The following is a 26,819-nucleotide window of genomic DNA, read 5'->3' on the forward strand; positions in this document are numbered from 1 at the left end:
AATCCTAAATATCTGAATGTGTTCCCACAAAACGAAGTTGAATATTTCTTTATCAGTTTAAACAAGATTTTTGTCTCTAGCAACTGAAACTAATTATTGTTAACAGCCACTTAGGAAACACCTAAATATAAAGCTGTGATGGTTAATTTTATGTGTCAATTTGGTTGGACTGTGATGTCCAAATGTGTGATCAAATATTAGTCTAGATGTTTCTGCAAAGGTATTTTTTTATTGACATTTGTCTTAGTCCATCTGTATTGCTATAACGAAATACCTACGACTAGGTAATTTATAAATAATATAAATTTATTTGTGTCTTAGTCCATCTGTATTGCTATAATGAAATACCTATGACTGGGTAATTTATAAATAATATAAATTTGTTTGTCATAGTTATAGAGTCAGAGAAGTTCAAGATCAAAGCACTGGGAGGTTCAGTGTCTGGTGAGGGCCCCATTCCCTGCTTCCAAAATGATGCCCTGTTGCTGCATCCTCCAGAGGGGACAGACGCCGTGCGTCTCCAGAGGGGACCGATGCTGTGTGTTCATATGGCAGAAGGCAGAAGGGCAAAAGGGCCTCAGCCTGTTCCTCCATCCCTTTTATAAGACACTAATCCATTCACAAGGGCAGAGCTCTCATGTCTTAATTACTCCCCAAAGGTCCCCACCTCTTAATATCAGCACAATGGGATTAATTTTCAACATGGATTTTGGGGGACACATTGAAACATTTAAATAAGCAAACTTTGAGTAAAACAGATTTGCCTTTATAATGTTGGTGGGTCAAATCCAATCAATCAATTGAATCCCTTAAGAGAAACAGATTGAGATCCCCCACAGAAGAAAAATTCTGCCTCCAGACAGCTTTTTGACTTGAGACTGAAACATCAACTCTGCCCTGGGTCTCCAGGATGCTGGCCTCTCCTGCAAATTTTGGACTTATCCCACAATCACATGATCCAGTTCCTTAACATTTATCTCTCTCTTTCTACACACACAAACACACACATCTTATTGGTTCTGTTACTCTGGAGAATCCAGATTAATACAGAAGCCCTATTGGGAATTTTCAGCCAAACAAACTAATTCTAAATAATTCTTAGGAATTCCATTTCAAGAGATTTCGTTGTGCTAAATTTCTATTTTAAAGGAGAAATACAAAAGATTTCAAACTTACAAAAAAGTGAAGAGAACAATATAACCTATGCTTAGATATCTTAACATATGCTAACATGTTGACAGGGTCTTTGTAGCAGATCTCTTTTGAGTTTTTAAAAAGATCCCTCACCTTGTGGTTGGGCACAGGAAACTACAGACTTTTAAGACAGAGTATGCTGAGACTAAACCCGCAGCCAGAGAAGAGCCTAATGATTTGCCAATAGATAAATAAGCCTTAACCAGGTAAATGAAGATGGAGTGTTCTTTCATGCCACCTTCTCTTACCTAAAGAAGAGACCCACCTGCTTCTAATCATAATCCTTGAGGGAGTTCACAGGGGATGACCAATCAACCAGTGGTTATGTATGTTCTTTGTGGACTGTCTGCTGAAGTTTCATACTTCTGGTGTGTAAGGTGAAAAATCTGCTATATTTATGACACCCAGAATGTGGATTCCTTGGTGAGGTAGCAGGAATATATCGTATTTAGATAGAAGATTAAAGAGAAAGAAATGTTATGTTTCAAATGCTCAAAGTAGTAAAAATGAAATATGGTATGGTAATGTTTTTCATCTACACACAGTTCTTCCTTTGTAAAGTTGTTTCATGACTCAGGACATGATGACTTACAGTATGATTTTCACATATATTCCTACATCTGAGTCTCACAGCCTCTGAGGCATATAGAGAAGACGGAGTATCACTTTTGGGGAGGTAGTGACTACCACTCTACTAGCAGGTGACCATCAGGGACTGATATCTAGAGTTTCTGACTCTTCCTATCCCATGTATGATTCCCACCCACATTGCACCATGAGTAGAGATTTGTCCAAAAATGGAAAATTAGATATAGAGTACTCGATTCAACCAGAAATTTAACATGATAATTAAATACATATTGAGCAAAAGTTGAAGCAAAATATTTTCTGGAAAACTCCGAGGCCTGATTCTGCTATAGTTATAACCACTGACATGGAGTAGAGATGGTCAACATTGTACGGTACCTGAAGAAGCAAGTCCCCTTCAGAAAACAAATCTACGTTGATTTGTGGAAAGGTCTGTTCACTTCTTCCTGGGTTCATGGCTGGGTCAGCTGAGCAGCCTGCATTGTTGTCCTTTAGGGTTGCTGAGAAGGAAAAATGGTGTTATTGTGAACATGTGCCATCCTACAGGGATGAAAAGGAGAATCCAGGCGACCCTGGTTCTCAGTTTCAGGATAGCCGGTGTCACTCTGTGTACTGGCACCTTGAGTTCTTCCAAGGTTCCAGTAAGAGCAGTCACATCTGATTGAACACTTACCTCCTCTAGCTGGGAAAAGAGCCCCATTTTAACTTTTGTCTGAGCTGTTCTTACTGTGGCTTCTCTACAGGCAAAATATTAATTCAGTTCAAATTCTGCTTCCTCTGAGGTGCCCTTGCTATTTCTTCTGAGGAAAATTTGCTGTGCCTCCTTCGACTCCCTTAGCATTAAAGTCACTGCCATTAACATTGACTTGGTGTATGATGATTTCATTTTTGCCTTACCTATCAGATCAGGTATAAGTGCATGACATGACCTGTTACAAAAAAATTGCAGATCCAGACCCTCACCTGTTTCACCACCTCTACCACTACCATCCCGGTCTGAGACATTATCAACTCTTGCTGACCTTCCTACTTCTACTTCTGCCCTGTGTAATCAATTCCCTGAACAGAAGTGTGCATGACATTTCTGAAAAATTATATAACATATAATATCACCCTTCTGCTCCAAAGGCCTCATATATGCACAAAACCCTCCAATGGCCTCATATACACATAAATCTTATGTCCTGACCATGACCATTAGTGAAGATTCACTTTTTTGTAACTAAAATTCCCCAAATAACAATAGCTTACAAGATAAAAGCATATCTCATGCTCATACTGTATCAGAATAGTGCAGTCAGGGCTGTGTGCAGCCCTGTCCCGTGAGGCTCCGTGGGACCAGCTCCTTGGAGCTCGTTCTCTCAGCCTCAAGGCCTCACCCCTTCTGCTCCCAGGAGGAGGGATCTGCAGAAGAAAGGGTGGCACCGTCTCTCTCAAGGAAGCTGCCACCTGACTCCTTTGCCAATAGCCTATTGGTCAGAACCCTGTCACATGACCACACTGGTGCAAGGGAGCCTGGGAGGCTGGCCTTTTCCTGATGGCCATGTTTTCTCCTGAAACTGCCCGGCTCCCACCAACCTGGCCATGTCAGTCACACAGCCTCCTTCTGACTCCTAGCTGTTTCCCAGAAAAGAGAGGCCCTTCCTGTTCTTTGCTAGGAACTTTGCAGGTGCTGTTTTCTCTTCCTGGAAGTCCCCTCTTGCCATTTTTCACGTGGCTTCTCTGTCACTTCCTTGTTGCTTAGATACCTTCAGAATGGCCTCATCAGCAGTGTCTGCTGTTCTCACCTCTTGCCCTATTTTCCCCCCTCAGAGGCTTTACCCTATTTTGTATTGTACACTTGTCTGCTGACACAGGGGCTGTGTCTTCCACTTGGATGTAACTGTTGTGCCGATAAGGTTTTGTTCCCTCCTGTGTCTCCAGCACCTGAAGCAAAGTCAAAGGCCCAGGGGTATTCAGCAAGGGCAGTGATGCAGATAGGCAGGTGCGCCTGCTGGACCTTCCTCCAGGTGCTGCCCGGGGCCGGGGGCATCATCACATTTGTATACAAGCAAGTTAACAGGGCTTTGGTTGTGGGGTCACAGACAAAGGGCTAACAAGCGAAGGAGGAGCTTATGGAACAAGGTACAGGGCCCTGGGTCCCTAAGTAAGCATCCAGTTTTTCCTCTGTCCTCATCCTCTGTTCCATAATCCAGGGAATTCCAAACTCTATTTCTGTAGAAATGAAGGGAATGTGGCCCCCACAGGTGCTCACAGCTCTTTTCTATATACAAATCATCCCTAGAGGGTTCTGGCAGAGGGAGCCTGAAAAATAAGCCAAGAGGTCTTTGCCATTTCACATTTCTAAATGTTATTTTAAGCATGAATAAGTTTGTACAAGTCTGAAGAATATTTAGCTGGGTAAGCAAAATTTATCACTAGTAAAGAAATAAGCTGGGCGCGGTGGCTCACGCCTGTAATCCCAGCACTTTGGGAGGCTGGGGTGGGTGGATCACGAGGTCAGGAGATCGAGACCATCCTGGCTAACACGGTGAAACCCTGTCTCTACTGAAAATACAAAAAAATTAGGCGGGTGTGGTGGTGTGTGCCCATAGTCCCAGCTACTTGGGAGGTTGAGGCAGGAGAATGGCGGGAACCCGGGAGGCAGAGCTTGCAGTGAGCCGAGATTGCACCACTGCACTCCAGCCTGGGCGACATAGTGAGACTCTGTCTCAAAAAATAATAATAATAATAATTGTATAGTTTGCCTGACAGTGAATGATATTCCAGTGCATACTCAGGAAATACTTCCCCACAAAATTATCAGCGATATTGGTGGATCTATTTTCTTCTAAGTTGAAGATTAAAAAACAAGAAAGAAAGCTCATCTAAAAAATCCTATTTAACCGTAATGTGCATAACTTGGGGATAAGATGTTCAGCATGAAAAACAAGCCCGGATAGCAGACATTTTTTTCTAATCAAGTCCTCAGTTACACAGAAAACAGCACCATTAACTGCATCGCAAAAGTCATTAGGGAAGGCTCGTGGCAAAGACACACTAGTAAGCTTGTTAAAAATCATTGGAAACAGTGGTTTTCTTGTTATCACAGGGACTCGGCAGTAAAGTGCGAAGCATGGCCATCGGGGCATCATCCTCCCTGTCACAGGCGGGACCAAGGGGAGCGGGTGAGTACTGCTTTCTAACCTTCTTATGATTGGTTGATTCCCTAAATTCTGAAGGAATTTTTGTAATAAAGGGATTTAAGGCTCAAAATACCCACTAATTCAGGCATCATTTTATTATCATTTTATGTATAGCATGTATTACCCCTTCTAATACAAGCTTCCCAAAAGTGGAAAAGAACAGGTTACCCATGGGCAAACCCCTCTCTACCCTTGTTTTTCCTTTGTTATTCTCTTTTGGTCTCTCTCAGCCAAAAAATGGTCAGATTTCTCTTTGTCCATAAACTTGACGCTTTGCCAAATGATTTTTTTTTTTTACCTCCTAAACTTCTTGAAGGAAAAGCATTTGAAATTTGACAAATAGACAAACTACTGTTTGTTTTCTGGCTCTGTCATCACAGAGCCCAGTGGAAACCGGGGGCATTTCCACTTCCATGTCCTGGAGTGGCCCTGGGTCAGCTGCTGCTGGAGCCTTGGCTGGTTGTCAGGGAAGAAAAAAGGTGGGAGAAAGGGGAGGAGGGGGCTGGGGAAGGAATTCAATCCAAGATTAGCCTCACACTGATATTCTGAGAAACAGGACCTTCCTCTCCTCAGATCCAGAGCCATCACCCCAATGGCAACGTTCCACCTCTTCTTAGGCTCCTGTGCTTCCTTTGCCACACTGAGCATTCATGTGCTCATTCACCGGACAGGGCAGCCCCAGCTGTTCATCCACTGCAGTTCCCAAAGGAATAGGAGCAGTGGGTTCCTGTTCAGCTGGTGGTCTCTGTCTTTGGTGACAAGATGTGACAATGTGATTTCCCCCCCCATCTCGCTAAAAGAATCTCCTCATCTACATTTTCTACAAGATAATGAGGCCTAGGAAGCCTGAGACCCAGGTGATGGACCATCCAGACTCCTCCAGCTCAAGCTCATGGCTTCAAACTACCTCATTCCAAACAGAAAGAGGCTCTGCCCAGTGCAGCAGGTGCAGGTTCGGTCCTGGCTCGGTCTCACTACTGTTCCGCCTTCGGAGAGCCCTTGACTCCACTGAACCTCTTTTATCTTGTCTATGCTGGGAGATGATGAAAACTCACTGAGTGAAATAACAATAAAAAGTCTGGCTCATAGAAAATGTTCAATAGATGGCAATTCTTTCTCACGAAGAATAAATTACGTTGGTGTAAACATTAATTAATGCCGGCTAGGCGAGGCGGGCGGATCATGAAGTCAGGAGATTGAGACCCTCCTGGCTAACACGGTGAAACCCTGTCTCTACTAAAAATACAAAAAAAAAAAAAAAAAAAAAAAAAAAAAAAAAGCCGGTCGTGGTAGTGGGTGCCTGTAGTCCCAGCTACTCGGGAGGCTGAGGCAGGAGAATGGCATGAACCCGGGAGGCGGAGCTTGCAGTGAGCTGAGGTCATGCCACTGCACTCCAGCCTGGGCAACAGAGCGAGACTCTGTCTCAAAAAAAATATATACATATATTATATAATGCCAAGTTACAAAGAAAGGGGGCAATGGGATCACCAGACTATGGTGAGTATAGGTCAGATGAACGTGGGTTAACAATTTAGTTTTAGTTAGTTTTTTTTTTTTTTGATCATTCTGTCACTCAGGCTGGAGTGCAGTGGTGCGATCATGGCTCACTGCAGCCTCTATCTCTTGGGCTCAAGTGATCCTCACACCTCAGCCTCCCCAGTAGCTGGGACTACAGGCATGTGCCACCACACCTGGCTAATGCTTTTGTATTTTTTGTAGAGATGGGGTTTTGCCACATTGCCCAGGCTGGTCTTGAACTCCTGGGCTCAAGTAATCCTCCCGCCTTGGCCTCTCAGAGTACTGGGATCATAGGTGTGAGCCACTGCGCCTAGCCAGCAATTTAGTTATGAAGCTGTTGACACATGGCACCTGTCTTGCTTGCTATAAGTGGGTGGGGGCAGGGAGATGCTCCCCAGAAGCAGCTGCACATATCTGTCCCATTTACTGACCTTCTGGGGCCTAGATAGGAAAATGGCACTAGGAGATGTGACTTCGAGGGTTGGGGAGAAGGATCCTGTTGACACGCACATGGCCAGAACATACAAAATCAGAAGATGCTGGAGAATATTCCCATGGCATACACAGATCTTGGTTCAAGGCCCATTTAAGTCAACTTTACACACAGAAAGACCCCGTTTGTTTCAGTGATTTCCAGTGACAGTGGGTCAGAAGCAGCAATGCACAGGTACGGGGAGCAGCAGGGGCAGGGATGAGGGTGGCCACTTGGTCTGTTCACTGGCCCTGACTCACTAAGACAGATTATTCCAGCATGTTCTGTTTAAGGATGCAAAGCCTTTACATGACATATTAGAAGAATGTCCCCTTAGAAATGATCAAACACTTAAGTTCACATGTAGAGAGTGATAAGCCATAGCTTTAGGTTTTCCTAAATATAGTTTCTCCCACTCCAGACCCTAAATGTCTACTACATGCACATCTCCAGGAACAAATTAGGCACCACCTGAGGGATACAGAAAAGCAGGCCCCAGTGTGCGTGTCCCAGTGGGGGCAGGAGGCCACAGCAACCTTGGACTGCGTGACCACGGGCTGAGCAAGAGGAACTGAGCCTGACATGTTTGGCTCCAAAAAGGCGAATTCTTCAGAGTGAACAAACCATGTCCAGTCTGTCCTCTGATGCCTTTGTCACTCAGTCCACAGGTCTGCATGTTTCTGCTCTCATGTTTCTACTCTTGAGTGAGGCCACCTGAAGAGACCCTCATCTCCACCCACCTCCAACTTGTTAGCTTTGCTCCTCACAGGAAGAAATAACCCAGCAGTCCAGTGAATGCCAGCACTCCAGGGAGGTGGCCAGGAGCAGCGACCTGGCTGGTGGGGAGGCTGAGACTGGCAGTTAACAAATGGCATTTCAGGACACAGTGCATCTCCTGGCACCTGCTGGCTCTGCTCTGCAGGAAAGCCATTTGCCCTGTGTCTCAGTGTCAGTGTGCAGATGCTCTAAACTTCTTAGAAGGATATCACTATTCCTTTTGCTGACAATAATACTAACTGCCCTGCCGTGGATCTACTTCCTCTCAGAGAAAGCTCGCCTCCCTTGCCGCCCCTCAGCAGTTGTGCTCTGTGCTCAGGGCAGAGCCCGGCCCCCTCAAGCTAGAAGGCGCAGGCGAAGCTCAGAAAAGGTGAAGGCGGTGGGGGATTTGCTGATGAGGGTCCTAGGTTCAGGGGCTGGGGAAACTGGGAGTGGGATCTGGGATGGGGATGCTAAAAGCCCTGTGGTGAGGGGCGGCAGGGGTCCTAGGCCTAGCTGTCAGTGGAGAAGAAGCCGTGAGTGTGGGAGGGAAGGAGGGATGGGGTCTCAGGCAAGCAACATACTGAGTCTGACACACACCTGTGGACAGAGGCCTGGGGTCCTGCCAAGGGCTAGGATGGGGTTGGGGATGTGAGGCGGGTCCCTCCTGACTTTGCCCCGACTGAGGAGTCCAGGCTGGCAGGGCCTCGGCGTTCTCTGGGCTCTTTAACGTTGATGCAGGGAGACAGAAGCAGGAGCCCAGACAGCCTTTTGCCTGGAGAGACCCAAATGAGGTGCCTTCTCTGCAGCCACTCTCCTGACACAGCGGGATTCTCCAGAAATGCCCAAATAGATATTTAACTGTATGTTTATGTGATTTAACCATTGACTTGCAAAATTCCTGAAAATATAACAGTTGATTCTAGAGAGCCGGTTCAAGCCAGTTGCAGCACATGACCGCCCCGCAGCCACAGCCAATCCCTGCTCCAGCCCCCGTGTCTGCGCTGAATAAACAAAGACTGCAGCCCTGGGTGTAAATGGGAAAAAGCCTCAGCCAGTGGAGGCTGTGCCCGCTGGACACACTGAATTTTGCACACAGGTTCTTTATCTCCTACCTGCCTAAGATGGACTCTGTGATGGAAACTTGGCCGTGGTGGCTGGATGGCTCCCAGTCACCCTCTTTTGCTATTATAGAGATACTGCGTTTTTCCAATACGTGGTTATAAATACGCTCCTGCTTCTCACCACACCTCACACGTCATTCTTGCAGATATTAACCACCTCAGAGTGGCCAGGCCTTTGATTATAAACTTCCCACAGGTCAGGTGAGAACCTCACCAAGAGAGGAAGGAGGTATGGAAGCTCTAACTGCAGATCCGTGGGTGAAATTTCACGTCCTCCCTCCCTTGAACCTTCGAGAAGTTCAGGACTTTAAAAATGAATGCACAGTGCTGTGGACTGAATGTCTGTGCCCACCTCATGATCACATGCTGATGCCCTAATGCTCAAGGTAATGGTGTCAGGAGGTGGGGCCTTAGGGAGGTAATCAGATCATGAGGGTGGAGCTTCATGAACGGGATTAGGGCCCTTGGAAGAAGAGACATGAGAGAAATGAACTCTCTCTCTGCTGTCTGAGGACACAAGAAGAAGATGGCCAGTCCATGAAGACAGCCCTCACCAGGAACTGAACCAGTTGGCACCTTTATCGGAGACTTCTGGCCTCCAGAACTATGAGAAATAAATTTCTGTTGTCCAATCCCCCCAGGTCTGTGGGATTTCTGTTATAGCAGGCAGAGCTGACTAAAACACACCTCAGTTCTTCCAGTGGTTATTCTGTGCTTCCCAAGTTCCCGTCACTGAACTGGGGTTTCCAAGATGAACAAGCCACACCCCTTCCCTTGAGGAACTTGCTGCCTGGACCAGCGTCCACACTCGCAGCATCTGTGGCCACATGTGGACTCCAGCTCACGGTAAATTAAAGACTCATCACAATGTAAAACAATGCAAATTAAATGTGATTTAAAATAATAGCTTTATACAAATGAAGGGGTGATACTGTTTACAAACTTTCACCACTATGACAATGATCCGATTAGGCATTTTTTCTTACTCTTTATTTTTATTACTTTAGAATATTCAGTACATTAGAAATGGCAGCAAGTTTTCGGTGGTACCACCAGATACTTTAGATATTCAGCTTAAATATGTGCTCAGAAAGGATAGAGAGCTTTCTTTGTGCAGACTGTTTTCAGCAACTCCACCAGCGGCTACAACTGGCCTGAGAGCTGGGATGCTGGACCTTCCAGCCCAGGAGTCAGGGATGCATGGGTTCCTACAACACTCAGTTCTGCTTGATTCAGCAAAGGATTTCTTCTTGTCCTCTTAAAGAATTTCGGTGTGATCTGCAAAATAGGCCTAATAGTAATTTTCAGTTCTTTCTCGATCACTGAAGAAAATCAATAAATTATCAAGAGTCAGGAAAAACACGAACGTCCAGTGACCATACCGGTTGTGTCACAACGTGGATTTAAGGAATCTTGGAACTGTAGCCTCCACCTTGCGAGTCTTCAGAGTTACTTACGGACTCACTGAGATGCAATGAGGAAGCCGCCTGGCATCACGGAACAGTCTGTACGAATGATGCCAGTGTCAGAGGCAATGTTTTAAAATCTTTCCCATTTTAGAAGCCCATGTGAGTCAGCAGCACTGCAGTGACCTCCAGCTTCCAGCCTGTGAGGTTTACTCCCCGGATGTACGTGTCCAGTTGGAGCTGGATACATCAAATTATCATGATTATCTCTGAGTGACCGGATTATAGGTGAGTTCTTAATGTTTGTTTTTTCTTTTGTCTTTTTATACATTCTGAGATTTCAGCATTAAACCTGCATTGCTCTGTAAATGCAGGAACCCCACACTAAGGAAAAGAGAGCGTGGCCCACGGGCAGACGTTGCTGGACTTCCTTCCCATCGTCTCCAGCAGCCCGCCCCTCCTCTGCCATGCAGTGGCTGTGCTGGATGCGCACGACCAGGCCCCTTGCCAATGCCTGTCTGCAAATGGACACGTGGAAGGGAGCTGCTGGGAGCGTCCAGGAGGACATGGGCAAAGAGCAAAGGGGCCCTCACTGCCTCCAGTCCCGTGGTGCCTGCACGCGACACCTGGAGTAGAAGCATCCTCCTTGGGGACACACAAGGGGAGGAGCCAAAGCTGGCAGAGCAGATGGTGGGAAAGGACTCAGACCTCTGTGTCACCGTGGGCCGACTTCTGCCTCATCTTGGGAGATAGTGCACTTTTATTGTGGTTGAAGTTGTTTCCTAAAATAAGACAGGTTTCTTTCCAGTGCCTGGTAGCTGAGAGCTTCCCAACCGAGCTCTACCAAGGAGAAATAGACTGAACCCCCTGGGCTCATTTCTACTCAGTGAGAAGCCACCTCGGCAGGTCTGGGTCAGCCCAGAGGAGGGACCAGAGACACCTTCCTCTCCGTGGCACCATCCCCACCCTCCCGCTCCCCAGCCTGGACAATGCTTCCATTGTTGCAGTGTTGCATTGGAAGATTCTCGGCAACAACATTTCAAATCTATGAAGAGAAAAATACTATCTAAAAAGTTATTTTTATACCCAAATCAGAAAAACTACATTTCTAAGACTCTCTTGGAACTAGATGGCTGTGTGATGCCAACTGACCAATGAGAGGTAAGCAGATGCCAACCAGGGGGTGCTGGAGATTGGCATCACCACTTATTTCTTGTTTCTTTTCTCCTGCCTGGAACACCAACCTAATGGCAGGGGCCACGAAGCCACCTGGCAACCAAAAGGGAAAGGCCAGGGACCTGCAGGCCTGGCCCTGGCACCCTTGAGCTCATAGTTGATGCCAGGTTGCACCTGCCTCAAAAGAACTTGCATCAGTGTGTGGCAATGTGGTTATACAGCAGGGCTGCCCCCTGACAGAGACAGCCAGTCAAGTCTAGAGAGACAAACTGGTCAAGAAGTACCTCCTGAAGAAAATATGGATTTATATTTGAATCTTCCATTCTAACTTTTAGTCAGTTTTTTTTTTTTTTTTTTTTTAAGTATGTTCCTGCTTAGAACATCAAAAATTCTAGAGAAAGAACAGAAACCCGTCCTCTGAATGCTGGGCAGGCAGGCAATCTTCTGAGATGGCCACAGGTTACCCTGCCCTGACAACGCCGTCTTCATGTTCACTCTGGGCCTCCGGACGCCACCTGCTTGCCCTCTCCTGGCAGAGCCCAGATCACCTGCTGGTCCTGGCTTTTCCTTTGCTAAGTTGTGTTGTGATTTTGGATGCTAAATTTGACCGCACAGCTTTCTGTGCCAGATGGAGACGCACAGCATGACTGGAGCCTGCGGTCTAACCCAAGGGAGTTGCCCCAACAGAGCAAGTCTGTGGGTCTGGCACCCTCGTCCTTCGGGCTCAGCAGTGAATCAGAGCAGGTTCTGCCTGGCTGTAAGAGACAACTGTTCCTCCCGTCGGGTAGGGCGCAGGCACGGTCAGCTCCCAGGAGTGGACTCAGCTGCCCTGACCTCTCTTCTCAGCACACAGGCAATCGGTCACTTGTCAGGCCTGCCCATCCCCCAGACCAACCTGGCCGCAGTGTGGGGCTGCACTCAGGGCTTGGGGGCAGTGTCAGCTGTAGCGCCAGGCACGGGTGCTGAGCCAGCCTAGGGTGAGGGGCTACCACCTGGAGGTAACCCCCAGCAGCAAATGCCCTCTCATCCACCTCAGTACTTGTTCTGCCTGGTGGACTCCCTGCCTCACCTAGCACCACCTCTGATGGACAGAGGACGGCTAACGCAGGTGCCAGCCCCTACTTGCAGCCTTTCTCCACTGTTCACGGGCACTGAATGGTCAAGACAGACAGGCCCCTGCCTTTACAGCTGCCTAGAAGGAAAAGCAGCATCACACACAGACACTTTGGGCCAAGGAAAGCCAAGCCTGGCCACCTCCAGAGCCTAGCAGGAGCCCCATGGGGTGTCCTGGAGGTGGAGAGGAAGGCAGGGAGGGTGGCAGGGTACCCAGCGGGAGGTGCGGGGACAAGGACACGTGGGGAGCCTGGAGGGGATGAGTCCTGCCCCCTCTGCCCCCATAAGTTGGGCTCAGAGACCACCTGCACCCAGCCCCGTGAGAGCAGCTCGATGCTGCATGTCTCCCTTGAGTCAGGGGCTCACTGAGGAGGGATGAGGCCTCATCAGGAACACCAAGCCTGGTGCTCAGCGGTGGAATGAGAGAACCAGAAGATCACTAAGAAGGATGGGCTGAGCCGGGCGCGGTAGCTCACACCTGTAATCCCAGCACTTTGGGAGGCTGAGGCGGGCGGATCACAAGGTCAGGAGATTGAGACCATCCTGGCTAACACGGTGAAACCCCGTCTCTACTAAAAATATAAAAAATCAGCCGGGCGTGGTGGCGGCGCCTGTAGTCCCAGCTACTGAGGAGGCTGAGGCAGGAGAATGGTGTAAACCTGGGAGGTGGAGCTTGCAGTGAGCCGAGATGGCGCCACTGCACTCCAGCCTGGGCACAGAGTGAGACTCCGTCTCAAAAAAAAAAAAAAAAAAAGAAAAAGAAGGATGGGCTGTGACAGTAACCTCTCGGGGAGTGGAATGGGAGGAGGCCAGCCTGTGACTTCCCTGCTCACAGCTGGAGGCTGGAGAATGTCCAGTCTTACTCCAGGAGAATCAGCTGGATCCACATCTAAATGTCTTCAACTTCTCTCCAGGGTGCTGACATCACTGGCCAGGTCATTAACAGATGGGCAGACGCCTGTCGCCTCATCCCTGAAGGCGCAGGACAACCACACGGCCAGCAGAGCTGACCAGGGCGGGCCCCCTGGCAACACCCTGGGCTCGTCTGGACTCTAATAAGCTTCTAAGTTCCCCTCCAAGGGTGTTAGAAGGGAAAAGACTTTGAATGTGCATTTTTAAAAATTGAGGTGAACTTCACATAAGAGTAACCATTTAAAAACAAGCAATTCAGTGGCATTTAGTACAGTCACAATGTTTGTTGTGCAACCACCACCTTGTTCTAGTTCCCAAACGCTGTCATCACCCCAAATAAAACCCACAACCAGGGCCACCACCTGGAGTGTTTGGTCCTCGGAGGACATTCCATATTGTTGTTGGGAATGATTAAATAATTGCTGCTTTTCTGCAGTTACCATTGTACTTCGAGCAAAAGTTTCATAAGTTTTCAGAGTATATTATCTGGGTTGACGGGATCCAATTTTAGTTTTTGAGTTTCTTTTTTGAACAGCTGTAACAATTTTAAAGATTAATATGTCCTGACTTTTGTTCTTTATTAGAGGTCTTCCAAAGAACAAAGATAAATTTATTTTAAAAATAGAATAAAATTTATCCCATCTTACAGTGATCATGTGGGTCCATTTAACCCATATATAAATCTAAGACACATTCATCTTAGTGATTTTATTTAGTTTTTTAAATCTTGGAACATTTTGCTATTTTATCATCCTAAAAACATTTCAAAGTTCATCATTAAGGATTGTCAGCTTTGCCACGAAGACTAAAATAATATGAAAACAGAAGGATGATGGAACACAGAGAAAGATAACGTGATGCAGAAATCAGCATTCTTTGGTATTATCCTCCAGTTTTCTTGTTGCCAAAGTTCTATTCAAGAAGATGCATCTGAAGAAATGGAGATAGTGAGGGCTGTTTTGTCTTTAATTAAATACAGTGGGGGGTTCAGAAGTTTCCATTTTCTTTCCATAGTGGCAAAGAGAAGACAACTGACAGAGAAAGAGGTTTCACAATTTTAGATGAGTTGGAAGATAATTTCCAGGGGAGAGCAGTGCTTTCCCCTGTGATAATGGAAATGGCTTCATATCTGCTGTCCCAGCCACATGTGGCTACTGAGCTCTGAAAATGTGGTTGGTGTGACCAAGAAGCTAAGATTTTAATCTTACTTAATTTTAATTGATAAGTTTAAATTTAAATAACTATATATGGCTAATAGCTACCATACTGAACAGCAAAATTCTTGACTCTAATACTTAAAGTGAAAATGATCATATAAATGAAAGCTCAGCAGAGAAATGGAACTATAAAAAGAACCAAAGAGAAATGTTTGATCTGCAAAATATAATACTGGAAATAAAAAATACATTTAATAGGCTTAACAGCAAAATGAACACTCGCAGAGAAAAGGACTGATAAGCTTAGAGACTGGTCAGTGGAAATTATCCAAAATGAAGCAGCAATGAGAAAACTGAGCAAAGAACCAACGGTCTGTGGTACAGCATCAAGCAATCTAAAATACATGTAATTTGAGTTCTACACAGAGAGGAGAGAAAGAAGACTCAGAGAAAGTGTTTGAAGAAATAATGGCCAAAACTTTATCAAATTTGATGAAAACGATGAATCCACATTTGTTCTTGTTGGAGTAGAGCTGGGGAGTTTATAAAAAACTTCACAGATGATGCTTACTTGGGAGATGACTTTTCTACGTTGATGGTCTCATTATAAATCAACTTAGATATAAATTTAAATTTCCCCCAGATTTTCTCCCAAATTTCCAGCAATTCTAAAAAAGCTTTTTAAAAACAAAATAAATTTCATGAGAGGATTGTGACCATTTTTTAACCTTTTATTCAGGCCCAGAGTCTGCCTCCCTTGTCCATCCTCCCAGGACATGTCTCTGAGCTACAAAGGGGACACATTCTCCCTCATGAGAGGTGACGCTGCAGGGAAGACAGGAGGCCACAGACTCAACCCGTGTTCGTTCAGCGTCACTGAATACAAGTTCAACTTGCGGGAATGGGTTAGAACATCTGTCTTTAAGTAGCAACACAGTTAATGAGCAAGCAGGACAAGGAAGAATAGATTGTGCCCTCTGTGTAATAGAGAATTTTAGGAGGAAAAGTTTTCAAGAAAACAAGAAGAAATAATATCCTAGATCCTATGTTATATTCAGAGAAAGAGGACCTTTGTTCTGAACCAAAGTTCTATAAGGTAGAGGAACACTTGGATCCTCACAAGAAATGACAAAGCAAAGGGAGGCAGGAGCACGGTGGTCGCGTTAAGGACTCTCCCTGGAGAATAACAGAGCCAGGCAAGGGGACTGGTGCCATCTCTTTCCACGAGCAGCCTGGGACAACAAGGAGCCAGGGTTTGCACCTCGGACAGGCACACTCCCAGGTGAGCACCTGGCTCACCTAATGCACCTGTGTCGAGCAGGTGCCTCTTGCCTCTGCCTGAGGTCTGAAGGCAATGGTGCAGCTTTCACCAGGACAAAGGGTTAACCCAAGTTACCCCTTTTCCTCTTGTGGCCACAGCCTCCACCAGGGTCCCAGCAGGTGCCCGGGGGTCTCTCACCCTCGCTTTGTAACAGCAGCCACCACTTGCCTGCAAAGTAGTCCTTCACCTTCAGGTAGCCCACGATCAGCCTGAGGACGGACAGCTTGTCCAGCCGTGCACGCACGTCCTCGGGGAAGGGTAACAGGTTGGTGAGTCGGCTCAGCTCTTGATTCAGTCGGTCCCGGTGCCTTTTGGAAGGGTTGGTCTTGGCTCCCTCTGGAGGCAGTGGCTTAGGACTTAGGGGAGAGAGAAGAATGATCATGGCCCCACTTTCCACTGCCATTTCACTCTTGCATCACCCCAGGGGTTCCAACACCATGCCCCGCACTGTGCAGCCCAAATTCCTGGTGTTCAGAGGCAGAATCCCTCATCCTGTAGTCTCAGGTTCTGCTCATCCACGATGCCCCACCACTGCTCTGCCCTCACCCCTCTCCTCATCTGTTGGCTGGGGCCCCACTGGGCCCTGGGCACCTAGAAGGCTCCTTCACACCCAAGCACGAGGGTTAGACCTGGCAGCCCTCAAAGTATCAGGGCTGGCCCACTTTCCCTCCCATTTGCCCCTGGCCCAGTGCATTTGCATCCACATGTAATTTTTAAATGAGAAAATCTCTGTATCACAATTAACACTGACCAAACTGAAACTCCATTTAGGAAAGTATAATTTATTGGGAATTGAGCATATGCACATGCACACACACAGAGAGAGATACTTAACATGTACCTATGTGTGTGCTTTCTCTTTTCTTCTCTGTGTATGCGTGTGTAAATACACACACATGCTTATGGACACGGAGACATTATCTCTTTCCATATATACATACGTATGCACATATAAATTCTCTGTGTGTGTGTCCATCCATCTCTACAATCTTCCATCATCAACTTGCAGGGAAGAAGGATTCCTGGGAGGCTGTAGTCACCACTCATCTATCTTTATTCTTACGGGCTTCTCCTCTGGGTTTCATATTCAAAAGTTTCCACATTTCCCACGGATGAAACCAAAGTTTTCATGTGTAGCTTTGAAAGAATATCTGGAGGCTCTGTGTTCCCAGTGCCCCGACCCTCATCCCTCAAAGCCCGGCACTGGCCCACAGGACCGGGTCTACCAGTCACGATTTCAGAGACACTCATGAGCGGTTAGTTCACCCAAGTAGCACGACTGAAGCTATTTCTACTACCTCCCCTCCAAAGCAAAACACAGTGGCACTCCCTAGAGGACAGAAGGAAGTTTAAAACATGATAAGCAGCAAAATATTATTTTTTAGAAGGCCAGGTCGGGTGTGGGGGCTCACGCCTGTAATCCCAGCACTTTGGGAGGCAGGAGTTCACCTGAGGTCAGGAATTCAAGACCAGCCTGACCAACATGCTGAAATCCTGTCTCTACTAAAAATACAAAAAATAGCTGGATGTGGTGGCACATGCCTGTAATCCCAGCTACTCCGGAGGCTGAGGGAGGAGAATCATCTGAGCCTGGGAGGCGGAGGTTGCAGGGAGCTGAGATCTCACCACTGCACTTAAGCCTGGATGACAGAGCAAGACTCCATCTCAAAAAAAAAAAAAAAAAAAGAAAAAAGAAGCCAAACATAAAGAATACAGATGCTCTACTCAACTTTATCTAGATAGATAGATAGTAAGCAAAAATAGATAGTAAGCAAAAATAATGAATGAAGTTGTTTCTGCCTCATTTATAAAACACACTGACAGCCTCCGTCTCTCAGGGCTGCTACGCAAGAAACATCCAGCCTGGCTCAGTACACAGTACCTCAATGCCTGTACACCTTTGATAACAGGATGTTAAAATGGGGGTCTCCAACTGAGCTGACAAAACTCCTGGTTATGAGTGTAACAAAAGGAATTTCAAGAACCAATTTGGCAACTCTAGACCCCATACTCAGGAGGATAGAAAAAGGGGTGGGAAAGGATTTTGTGAAGAAATTTCCTTGGAAAAGAGCTATACTTTTATTCCATCTCTACTACTGCTCCCCGCAAAAGGAGCTGGAGAGTCACAGAGCCCTGGGATCTGACTTCGTCCTAGCAGAGGGATAGGCTCTTCTGACAGTAGATCACAGGGACAGACCTTGTTGGTGAGAGAACCCTGCAGAGCTATCTTAGGTCCTACCCAGAAGGGTATGAGGAGACATCCAACATTCCTGTGACAAGAAAGAGGCATCCTCCTACTTTCCTGGAGACCTGTGTGTGTGTCTGTGTGTGTGTGTGTGAGAGAGAAAATGTCCAATGCTCTTTCAAAGAAGGTAACAAAATCCAGACAGTGTAACATTGCCAATGTTCATCATCCAACCCAAAAGCACTAGACATGACAAGAAGCCATAAAATGTGACTTGTAATGAAAAAAAATAAATCAAACTCAGAAATGACAGAGGCGATGCAATAGACAAACACTTCAAAGCACTTTTTACAACTATGCTGAAGAATTTAAAGGAACACATGAAGATAGTGAGGAGAGAAAAGAAAGTTATTAATCAAATTGAACTTATGGAGATAAAAACACAATATCTGAAAATAAGTTTGTGAAATGAGCTTAATAACAGACTAGACTCTACAGAAGGAAAGATTAGTCAACTTGAAGACTAGCATGGAAATTATCCAAACTGAAGCACAGGAACAGAAAAGGCTTATAAAAGGTAAATAGAGCCTCAACGACCTTTGAACTATATTAGGCTGTCTAATATACATGTAATTCAAGTTGCAGAAAGGCGAAGGGGCAAAAAATATTCCACAAAGTAATGGCTGAAAAATTTCCAAATTTGACTAAGCCCAAATTACGAGGAAGGAAGTAAATAATAAAAACAAAAGCAGAGCAATAAAATATAATGGGCAAACATAAAAGAAGTCAGCCAAACTAAGGTTTGAAAATATCAATAAAATCAATAATCATTTAGCTGGAATAATCAGTCCTGTCCCCCCAAAAGAGAAAGTGCAAATTACCAATAGAAATTAAAGAAGAGAAATAACTAAATCCTATAGGTATTAACAGAGAAAATTTCACATACTTGGAACATGGCAAGATTTCTTATGTCACAAAAGCACCAACTATAACAGAAAAAAAATTGATAAGCTGGACTTCAAACAAATTAAGAGACTGAAAACACAAGCCATGGTCTGGGAGAAAATATCTGCTATCTCTCTCTCTCTCTCTCTCTCTCTCTCTCTCTCTCTCTATCTCTATCTACCTACCTACCTATCTATATTTGACAAAGGAATTGTATCCAGACTATATAAAATACTTTTACAAACCAATTATAAATGAGCAAATAATTTGAACAGACACTTGTCTAATGGCCAAAAAGCACATGATATCATAGTCAACATCATAATTCATTAGAGAAATGCAAATTAAAATAAGATACCTGTACACACATATTAGAATGGATAAAGTGAAAAAGATGGGCACCACAAGTGTTGGAGGGGATCTGGAGTGACTGGAACTCTCATCCATTGGAAAACTATTTCACAGGTTTTAAAAATGTTAACCTTGATCAGCTATTCCACTCCTAGGTACAGTAGTCCCTCCTCATATGTTCCAAGACCCTCAGTAGATGTCTGAACTTTGGATAGTAACAAACTCTATATGCACTATGTTTTTTCCTATATAGTTGCATTGTATAGGGCAGGTAGTGTACACAGCGTGGAGATGCCGGATAAAGAGACGAGTCACATCCTGGGTAGGACACAGCCGGACAGCACGAAATTTCATCATGCTACTCAGAACGGTGCACAATGTAAAACTTACGAATTGATTTTTCATTTTGTATTTTTGGCCTGTGGTTGATGGAGGGTAACTGAAACTGTGGAAAGTGAAATCTTAAATAAGGAGAGACTAGTGTACTTATTGGAATGAAATGAAAACATATGTGTACAAAAAGCCTTATACAGAAATATAGTCTTTTATTCACAGTAACCAAAACCTGGAATCAACCCCAATATCCGCCTACAGAAGAACAGCTAAAGGAAAAAAACCCTGGTATATTCAAAAAACATACTACTACTTGGCCATGAAAAGAATCAAGCTACTGAAACATGCAACAACATGGATGTCTCTTAATCGTGAAAGAAGCCAGACACAAAAAGTACACACTGTACGATTCCACTTAAGGTAAATTCTAGATTAGGCAAAACTAACCTATGGTGCTAGAAATCAGACCACAGGCAATGGTGGCAGGGTGGGAAACAACTTTCTGGGGTGATAGAAATGTTCTACCTCTTGGTATCTTTTCATTAAATTGACCGAGTGGTTTACTTAAGATCTGACTATTTCTCTCTATGTAAATTATATCTGAAAAATGATAAACAAGAAAAAAATTAAAAAATTCTTCCCACAAAGAATAGCCTAGGCTCAGAATTTTTTTTTTTTTTTTTTTTTTTTTGAGATGGAGTCTCGGTCTGGTCTGTCGCCCAGGTTAGAGTGCAGTGATGGGATCTCAAGCAATTCTCCTGTCTCAGCTTCCTGAGTAGCTGGAATTACAGGCACCAATCACCACGCCCAGCTAATTTTTGTATTTTTGGTAGAGACGGGGTTTCACTATGCTGACCAGGCTGGTCTCAAACTCCTCACCTCAAATGATCCACCAGTCTCAGCCTCCCAAAGTGCTGGGACCAGCAGCTCAGAGGTTTTAAAGGTGACTTCTGTTGACTATGCAAGGAATACAGATTTCCAAGCTTTACATGAAGAAGAAGAGAAAAAGCAAAATATCTCCAAATCATTTTTTTCTGTTTTTTTTTTTTTTTTTTTTTTCCTCGAGAAAAGGTCTTGCTCTGTCACCCAGGCTGGAGTGCAGTGGTGTGATCACAGCTCACTGCAGCCTCAAACTCTTGGTCTCAAGCAAGTTCTTGTCTCAGCCTCTGAGTAGCTGGGACTACAGGTGTGCATCACCACCCCCGGATAATTTTTACAATTGTTTTGTAGAGACTTGCTATGTTTTCTGTAGGTCTTGCTATGTTGCCCAGGCTTGTCTTAAACTCCTTGGCTCAAGCCATCCTCTCACCTCAGCCTCCCAAAGTGCTAGGATTACACGTGACAGCCACCACACCCAGCTCCAAATCATTTTTATGGGGCCAGCATAACCTCAAACTCCAATCTAATAAGGATAGTTCCGTAAATAAAAAGTACAGGCTAGTCTCACTCACAAACAAAGATGCTGAATCATAACTTTAAAAATAACAAACCAAATGCACTGATAAAGGAACTGCATAGTACATTGTGATCAGGTAGAGCTTATCTCAAGATTCAATTTTAGTTTAACGCTAGAAAATCACTAATGTAACTCACTATATTAAAAGACTAAAGGAAAAAATGTGATAATCTTAGTAGATGAAGAAAAGCATTTGATAAAATTTGGCGTTCTTTAATGATTGTTTTTTCAAAAGTCTTAGCAACTTGGAATAGAAGGAAATCCCCTAACCTGCAAAGGTCACTTGCAAAAACCAAAAAAACAAAAAACAGAAACTCACCGCAAAAAGCACAGTTGATAGTAAACCATTGGAAACGTATTATTTGAAACCAAGAGCACAAGAATGCCCACCATTACCACTTGTTTCAAAGTTAGACTGAAGGACCTAGCCAGTCCGTTAAGGGAAGAAAAATAAGTGCTACGGTCTGAATGTCACCCAGAATTCATGTGTTGAAACTGAGCATGAGTTTGTGATAGTATTAAGAGGTGGGGCCTTTAGAAGGCAGTGAAGTCATGGATGGGATGAGAGCCCTTGTGAAAAGTCTTGAGGGAATGGGTTTGCCTTCTTCTGCTCTTCCTGAGTGTGAAGATGCAGGAAGAAGGCCCTTGCCAGACACCAAGTGGCCGCGCCTTGATCTTGGACTTCCTGTTCCTTATAAATTACCCAGTCTGTGATATTTTGTTACAGCAGCACAAACAAATTAGGACATAAAGGCTGAAATGGAAAAGGAAAAGAAGCCATTAATAGAAGATTGTAAGAGTGTACCTGGGAGGCTCACAAACTTTCAGCCTGTCAGTCACCCCCTGTAGGGCTTGTGGCCCTGCCCACACAGTTCAGGAGATCTGGGGTGAGTCAGCACTGTCTACATGTCTAATGAGCTCCCAGGTTACCTAGGTCTGCTGTTCTGGAACCACACGTTAAGAACCACTGCTCTAAATAGAAGATTTGTAGGTTATTATGGGCTGCATTTTGCAAAATTCGTATGTTGAAACCCTGAAGTACCTCATAATGTGACTATATTTGGAGACGAGTTAAAGAGGTGGTTAATTTAAAATGAAGCCTTGGAGTGGGCCCTACTCCAATCTAACTGGTGTTTTTATAAGAAGAAAAGATTTGGATACACAGGGAGAGACACGAGACACATGCACACACAGAGGGAAGACCACTGGAGCTCACAGGAAGAAGACAGCTATCTGTAAGCCAAGGAGAGAGGCGTTGGAAGAAACCAACCCTGCTAACACCCTATCCTTGGACTTCCAGCACCCAGAACTGTGAGAAACAAATTTCTCCTGTTTAAGCCACCTGGTCTGTGGTGCTTTGTTATTGCAGGCTTAGCAAATTTATGCAAAGATATATTGTTAGAATTAATAATAGGGTTTAATAAAGTTGGTAGATAAGAATCAAGATTCAGAAAACCATTACATTCTTATATACCAGCAACAATGAATTGGAAAAGGAATTTTTAAAAATACATCCTTTACAATTTCATAAAATTTAAAATGTTTAGAAATAAATATATTGTAAGGTATGCAAGGCCTAGAGAAAGAAATTTATACAATATAAAGGAAGCCACTTTAAAACACCTGACTATGTGTAGAGACAGATGATGCTTCAACAGGGCAAAGATGTTGATTTTCCCCAAAGACATTTGCAGATTTAATTCAGTTTCACTCAGCATCTCTAGAAGCTTTGTTTTTGTTTATCTTTCTTTTTTTCTGAGGGAACTTAATAAGCTGATTCTATCTCATGATTGTTCTAAAGTTAATATGGATGTGCAGAGATCACAAAAGAGTCAGGCCTTCCTGAAGATGAAGAAACGTGTTGGGGCCATTAAAACTTATTGTAAAGTGGTGAACTTGGTCTGGACTGGGATCCAGGACCCAGGAACACAGCCATGCACACAGAGAACCGGATTTAGGACAGGGTGGGAACTGACAAGCCCAGTCAAAGGCTGGACTTATTGATGACTGTGTTGGCACAATTGGCTTTTCATATTGGAAAAAAAATTGAAATGGGATTCTCATCACACCACATCAAAAAATTACTTAAGGTGGACAATGGGCTTAAAATGTAAACAGCCAAACTATGAAACATTTGGAAGATAGTGGAGGAGGCTTTTTATGACATCATAGGAGGGAAGGACATTGCAAGCAAGACAAGAAAGTTCCAACCATGAAGGAACAGATTGATACATTTAAATGACTTGAAATTAAGAACTTCTGCTAATCAAAAATACCATGAAGAGAGTGAAAAGACAAGCCACCAACCATGAGAAGATATTTTAAACACATAGGGTTGCTTTACTTGATCCACACATGTTTAAAGAGAAATATTATATTCTTCTCTCTTCTCACTTCTTCACCCATCCATGTGACCAGTAGCCCTTGCAGGCTTCTTAGTCTGAATCCCAGATGCTTTGCTACTATTTAGATCACTGTTCACATGTTTTCCTATTATAGCTAAGCTGCCACAATGTCCTCGTAAGTAAATAAGACTGCACATCCTTAGGTAATCCTCTGAGGATACATTCTTAGAAGTGGATATGCTGAGTGAAAGCAAAAAGACATTTTTAAGGCATTTGATAATTATTGACTAATTTTTTCCATAAAGGCTGCAGTAAGTTATGCTCTCATTAGCAATTTGAAAATGCTAGCTTCTTCCTAATCTAGAAAATTAGGTGCTATCAATATAAAAAGTCATTTTAAAATGCACAAAATATAAATGTTCACATTAACACATTCATGTCACCAGGATCCTGGACATTCTCCTCCTCAAAGGTCACTGCCATCCTGGTTTCTAATACCATAGATTAATCTTGCCATTTGTGAGCCCTGTGGAAAGGAAGCTGCACAGCTTGTGCTTGCTGGTGTCTGGTTCCTGTCACCCAACGTTATGTCCGAGAAAGTCACTCACGTTTTATGTGTAGCCTAGTTCATGTTTGTTGCTGAGTAGTATTCTACTGTGGAAACAGATGTTGCTTGATGTGTCCATCCTACTGTTGGAAGAAGTCTGGTGGCCTCCATCATGACATTTTCATACATTTGTACACATTTCTGTTCTCTCCAAATGGAAAGTGAATTTACAGGGTCAACTTTAGTAGGCACTGCTAAATAGTTTTCCACAGTACAAGGTGCCTTCCTACTGGTTGTGCACGGTGGCTTCTGTTATTAATGTAAAAAATGTATCTCATATTTGCCTGTTTTATTTAATTACTAATAATACCTTTCATATGCTTATTGGCCATTGGTTTGTAAATTGACTGTTAATGCTTTTGCCTATTTTTCATAGTTCTTTCATCATTTTGTACAAGCTAATTTTCTACTAAGCATATTAATCTTATACATGTTACAAATTTTGTTTGCATCTCGATTTTGTTGATGGTGTTTGTGTATGTATTTTCATATCACCTCCATTTTTCTGTTTATCTTTCTTTTTAAAGAGTATCTATTGCCTGATCATTGTAAGAAAAATTTAAAATTCAAACACAATCACTGGAAGTGGTGGCTGTCGATCTTTTGGTGCACACTCTCCCAACCTTGTCCCATGTGAACATAGAAATATGTCACTGCCTGTTGAGTGCCTGCTAGAGGCCAGGCAGAGTGGATGTGGGAAAGCAACAGAGTCATGGAGGAGGCAGGTGGCAGGAAGGAAGGTGTGGACCTTGAAGCCCTCTGGAGCAGAGCTCTGCAGCTGAGCGAGGCCTCAAGGGTTCTGGTCAGAGGGAAAGAGAGGCCTTGCATCAAGAAAGTGCTCCAACTAACCTCCTGAGGGGGCTGAGGAAAGGGAAGAAATGAAGGGAGGGCCCAGGGAGCCGGAGAAGCTTCCATTTCTTTCCTAGGTGGAATGAGGAACTGCTGATGGGAGGTACTGCTTTCATCTTTTACAAGATCCTTTGGGAATGGGAGGAGACTGCTAATGGGTATGGGATTTCCAAAAATTTGGGGGTGGTTAAAATATTCTGGAACTAGATAGTAGGGATGGTTGCACATTGTGAATGTACTGATGTACTTGTACATTGTAAGATGGTTAAAAAGGTAAACTTTGTATCATGTGATTTAACACAATGAAAGAAAAAAGACCCAATCGGCTACAGTATGATCAAACCAGAAGAGGTGAGAGCAGGAGATGCAGAACTTCCCAGGAGCTGCTATAAGGGCCACAGGGGATGACGGTAGCCCTGGGCACAGAAACGGGCAGACTGGATATCCTGGGGTGGAATTAGCAGCATTTGGAATGGTTTTCCAGAGAGGGGAAGGACAACTCCAGGTTTCTCCACGGGAGGATGGTGACAGGTAGGACAGGCCAGTTCAGATGGGCTAAGCTTGAGCTGAGATGAATGAGGGTAGATGTCACCTCAGTGAATTTGCCCAGGCCAAACCCTGACTGCCATTCAGACTCCCCTCTGTCTTATACCCATATATAATTACTCACCAAATCCTATCTGCATTTTCTTCAACCTACGTGCAGATCCCAGCCACTTCTCACCCTCCATGATTCCCTGTCAAAAAGGCCACCAGGACCTCTGTCTGGAGTCCCAGGTAGTCCCCCACTGTCCTCTTGACTTCTACCCTCTACCTGTCTCTCTCCCTAAAGCAACCAGAACCATCCAACACACCATTCCCCTGCCAGAACCTTCGGTGATACTTTTCCTGAGCCTTCATCTCTCTGCTGTTTCTACTACTCAGCTCCAGTTTTGCCCCAAGCGAAGCCCACCTCAGGGAATTTGCATTCACACTCTCCCCCAGATGGCTTGTATCACGTCCTGATGTGTATTTATTATGTTTAGGATGTAGGCTACAGAAGGGAAGGTTTTGTTGTTTGCTGGATTCCTCATGCCTAGGACAAGGTCTGGCAGAGTTAATGTTCAGAATGAATCTGTCAAATGAGTGAGTAAGTGAAGTTTCTGACTCCTCCCCTTTCCTTATGCTCTGACATTCTTAACATGTTGACTCTTACCTTCCTGCCTTATGGCCACTATGTGGCTGGAGCTATGGTATTGCATCTGCATCCCAGGCAGAAGTTGGCCATGCCCATTGCCTTGGATCAGGAGAGCAGAAGCCTTCCCAGAACTCCCAGAAGACTTCCACTTGGGTCCCATTGGCCAGAATGAGGTCACATGTCTACCCTCAGCTGCAAGGGATCCTGGGAAATGGGCCTTGATATGTTCTGCCCATCCTGGTCCATTGCCTGGGCCAGTTGCTCTGCTGCTGAAACCTTGTGCAGATTTGACCCTGGGGAGAATGGGGTTGGAGGTGTTTTGATGGCAGAGGCACACGTTTTGCATGACATCCTTGCACCTTCACTGAGGTCCTCTGTTCCTAGACAGATATGAGTGTCTTTTGCACAGAGGGTTGCAGGGCTAAGTGCCAGCTTCCATGTTAAGAAAGAAACATCCCCCAAGGTCACGCTAGTTACAACTTGTTCTCTATGTGGTATCAGTAAAGAAACCTGCCAAGCTGGAAAGCTTAGTGGATGCTGAGAGACCTCACAGCCTCTCTGACTCCCCAACCAACTCACACACTAAACCTGCTCTGGACTTGACTTTACCTTGCAAAGGAAGACCAAACCTGTAAGAATAGGCAGCCAA

The 26,819-nt window shown here is 44.6% G+C and overlaps 1 protein-coding gene across 1 annotated transcript in view; it reads right to left on the minus strand.

Annotated features, from left to right (window-relative positions):
* Positions 1-16,672, minus strand: part of LOC103220719 (aryl hydrocarbon receptor-like) — a 52,982-nt gene extending 36,310 nt beyond the window's left edge. The window contains exons 1-2 of the mRNA XM_073004990.1: positions 16,091-16,672; positions 2,161-2,282 (exon numbers count right to left, since the gene is read on the minus strand). Coding sequence (XP_072861091.1) covers positions 2,161-2,282; positions 16,091-16,325 — 357 coding nt within the window. The 5' untranslated portion in view covers positions 16,326-16,672. The remainder of the gene's footprint in view (positions 1-2,160; positions 2,283-16,090) is intronic.
* Positions 16,673-26,819: the final 10,147 nt, after the last annotated feature.

This window comes from Chlorocebus sabaeus, chromosome 2 (genome assembly GCF_047675955.1).
Source record: "Chlorocebus sabaeus isolate Y175 chromosome 2, mChlSab1.0.hap1, whole genome shotgun sequence".
Lineage (NCBI taxonomy): Eukaryota > Metazoa > Chordata > Mammalia > Primates > Cercopithecidae > Chlorocebus > Chlorocebus sabaeus.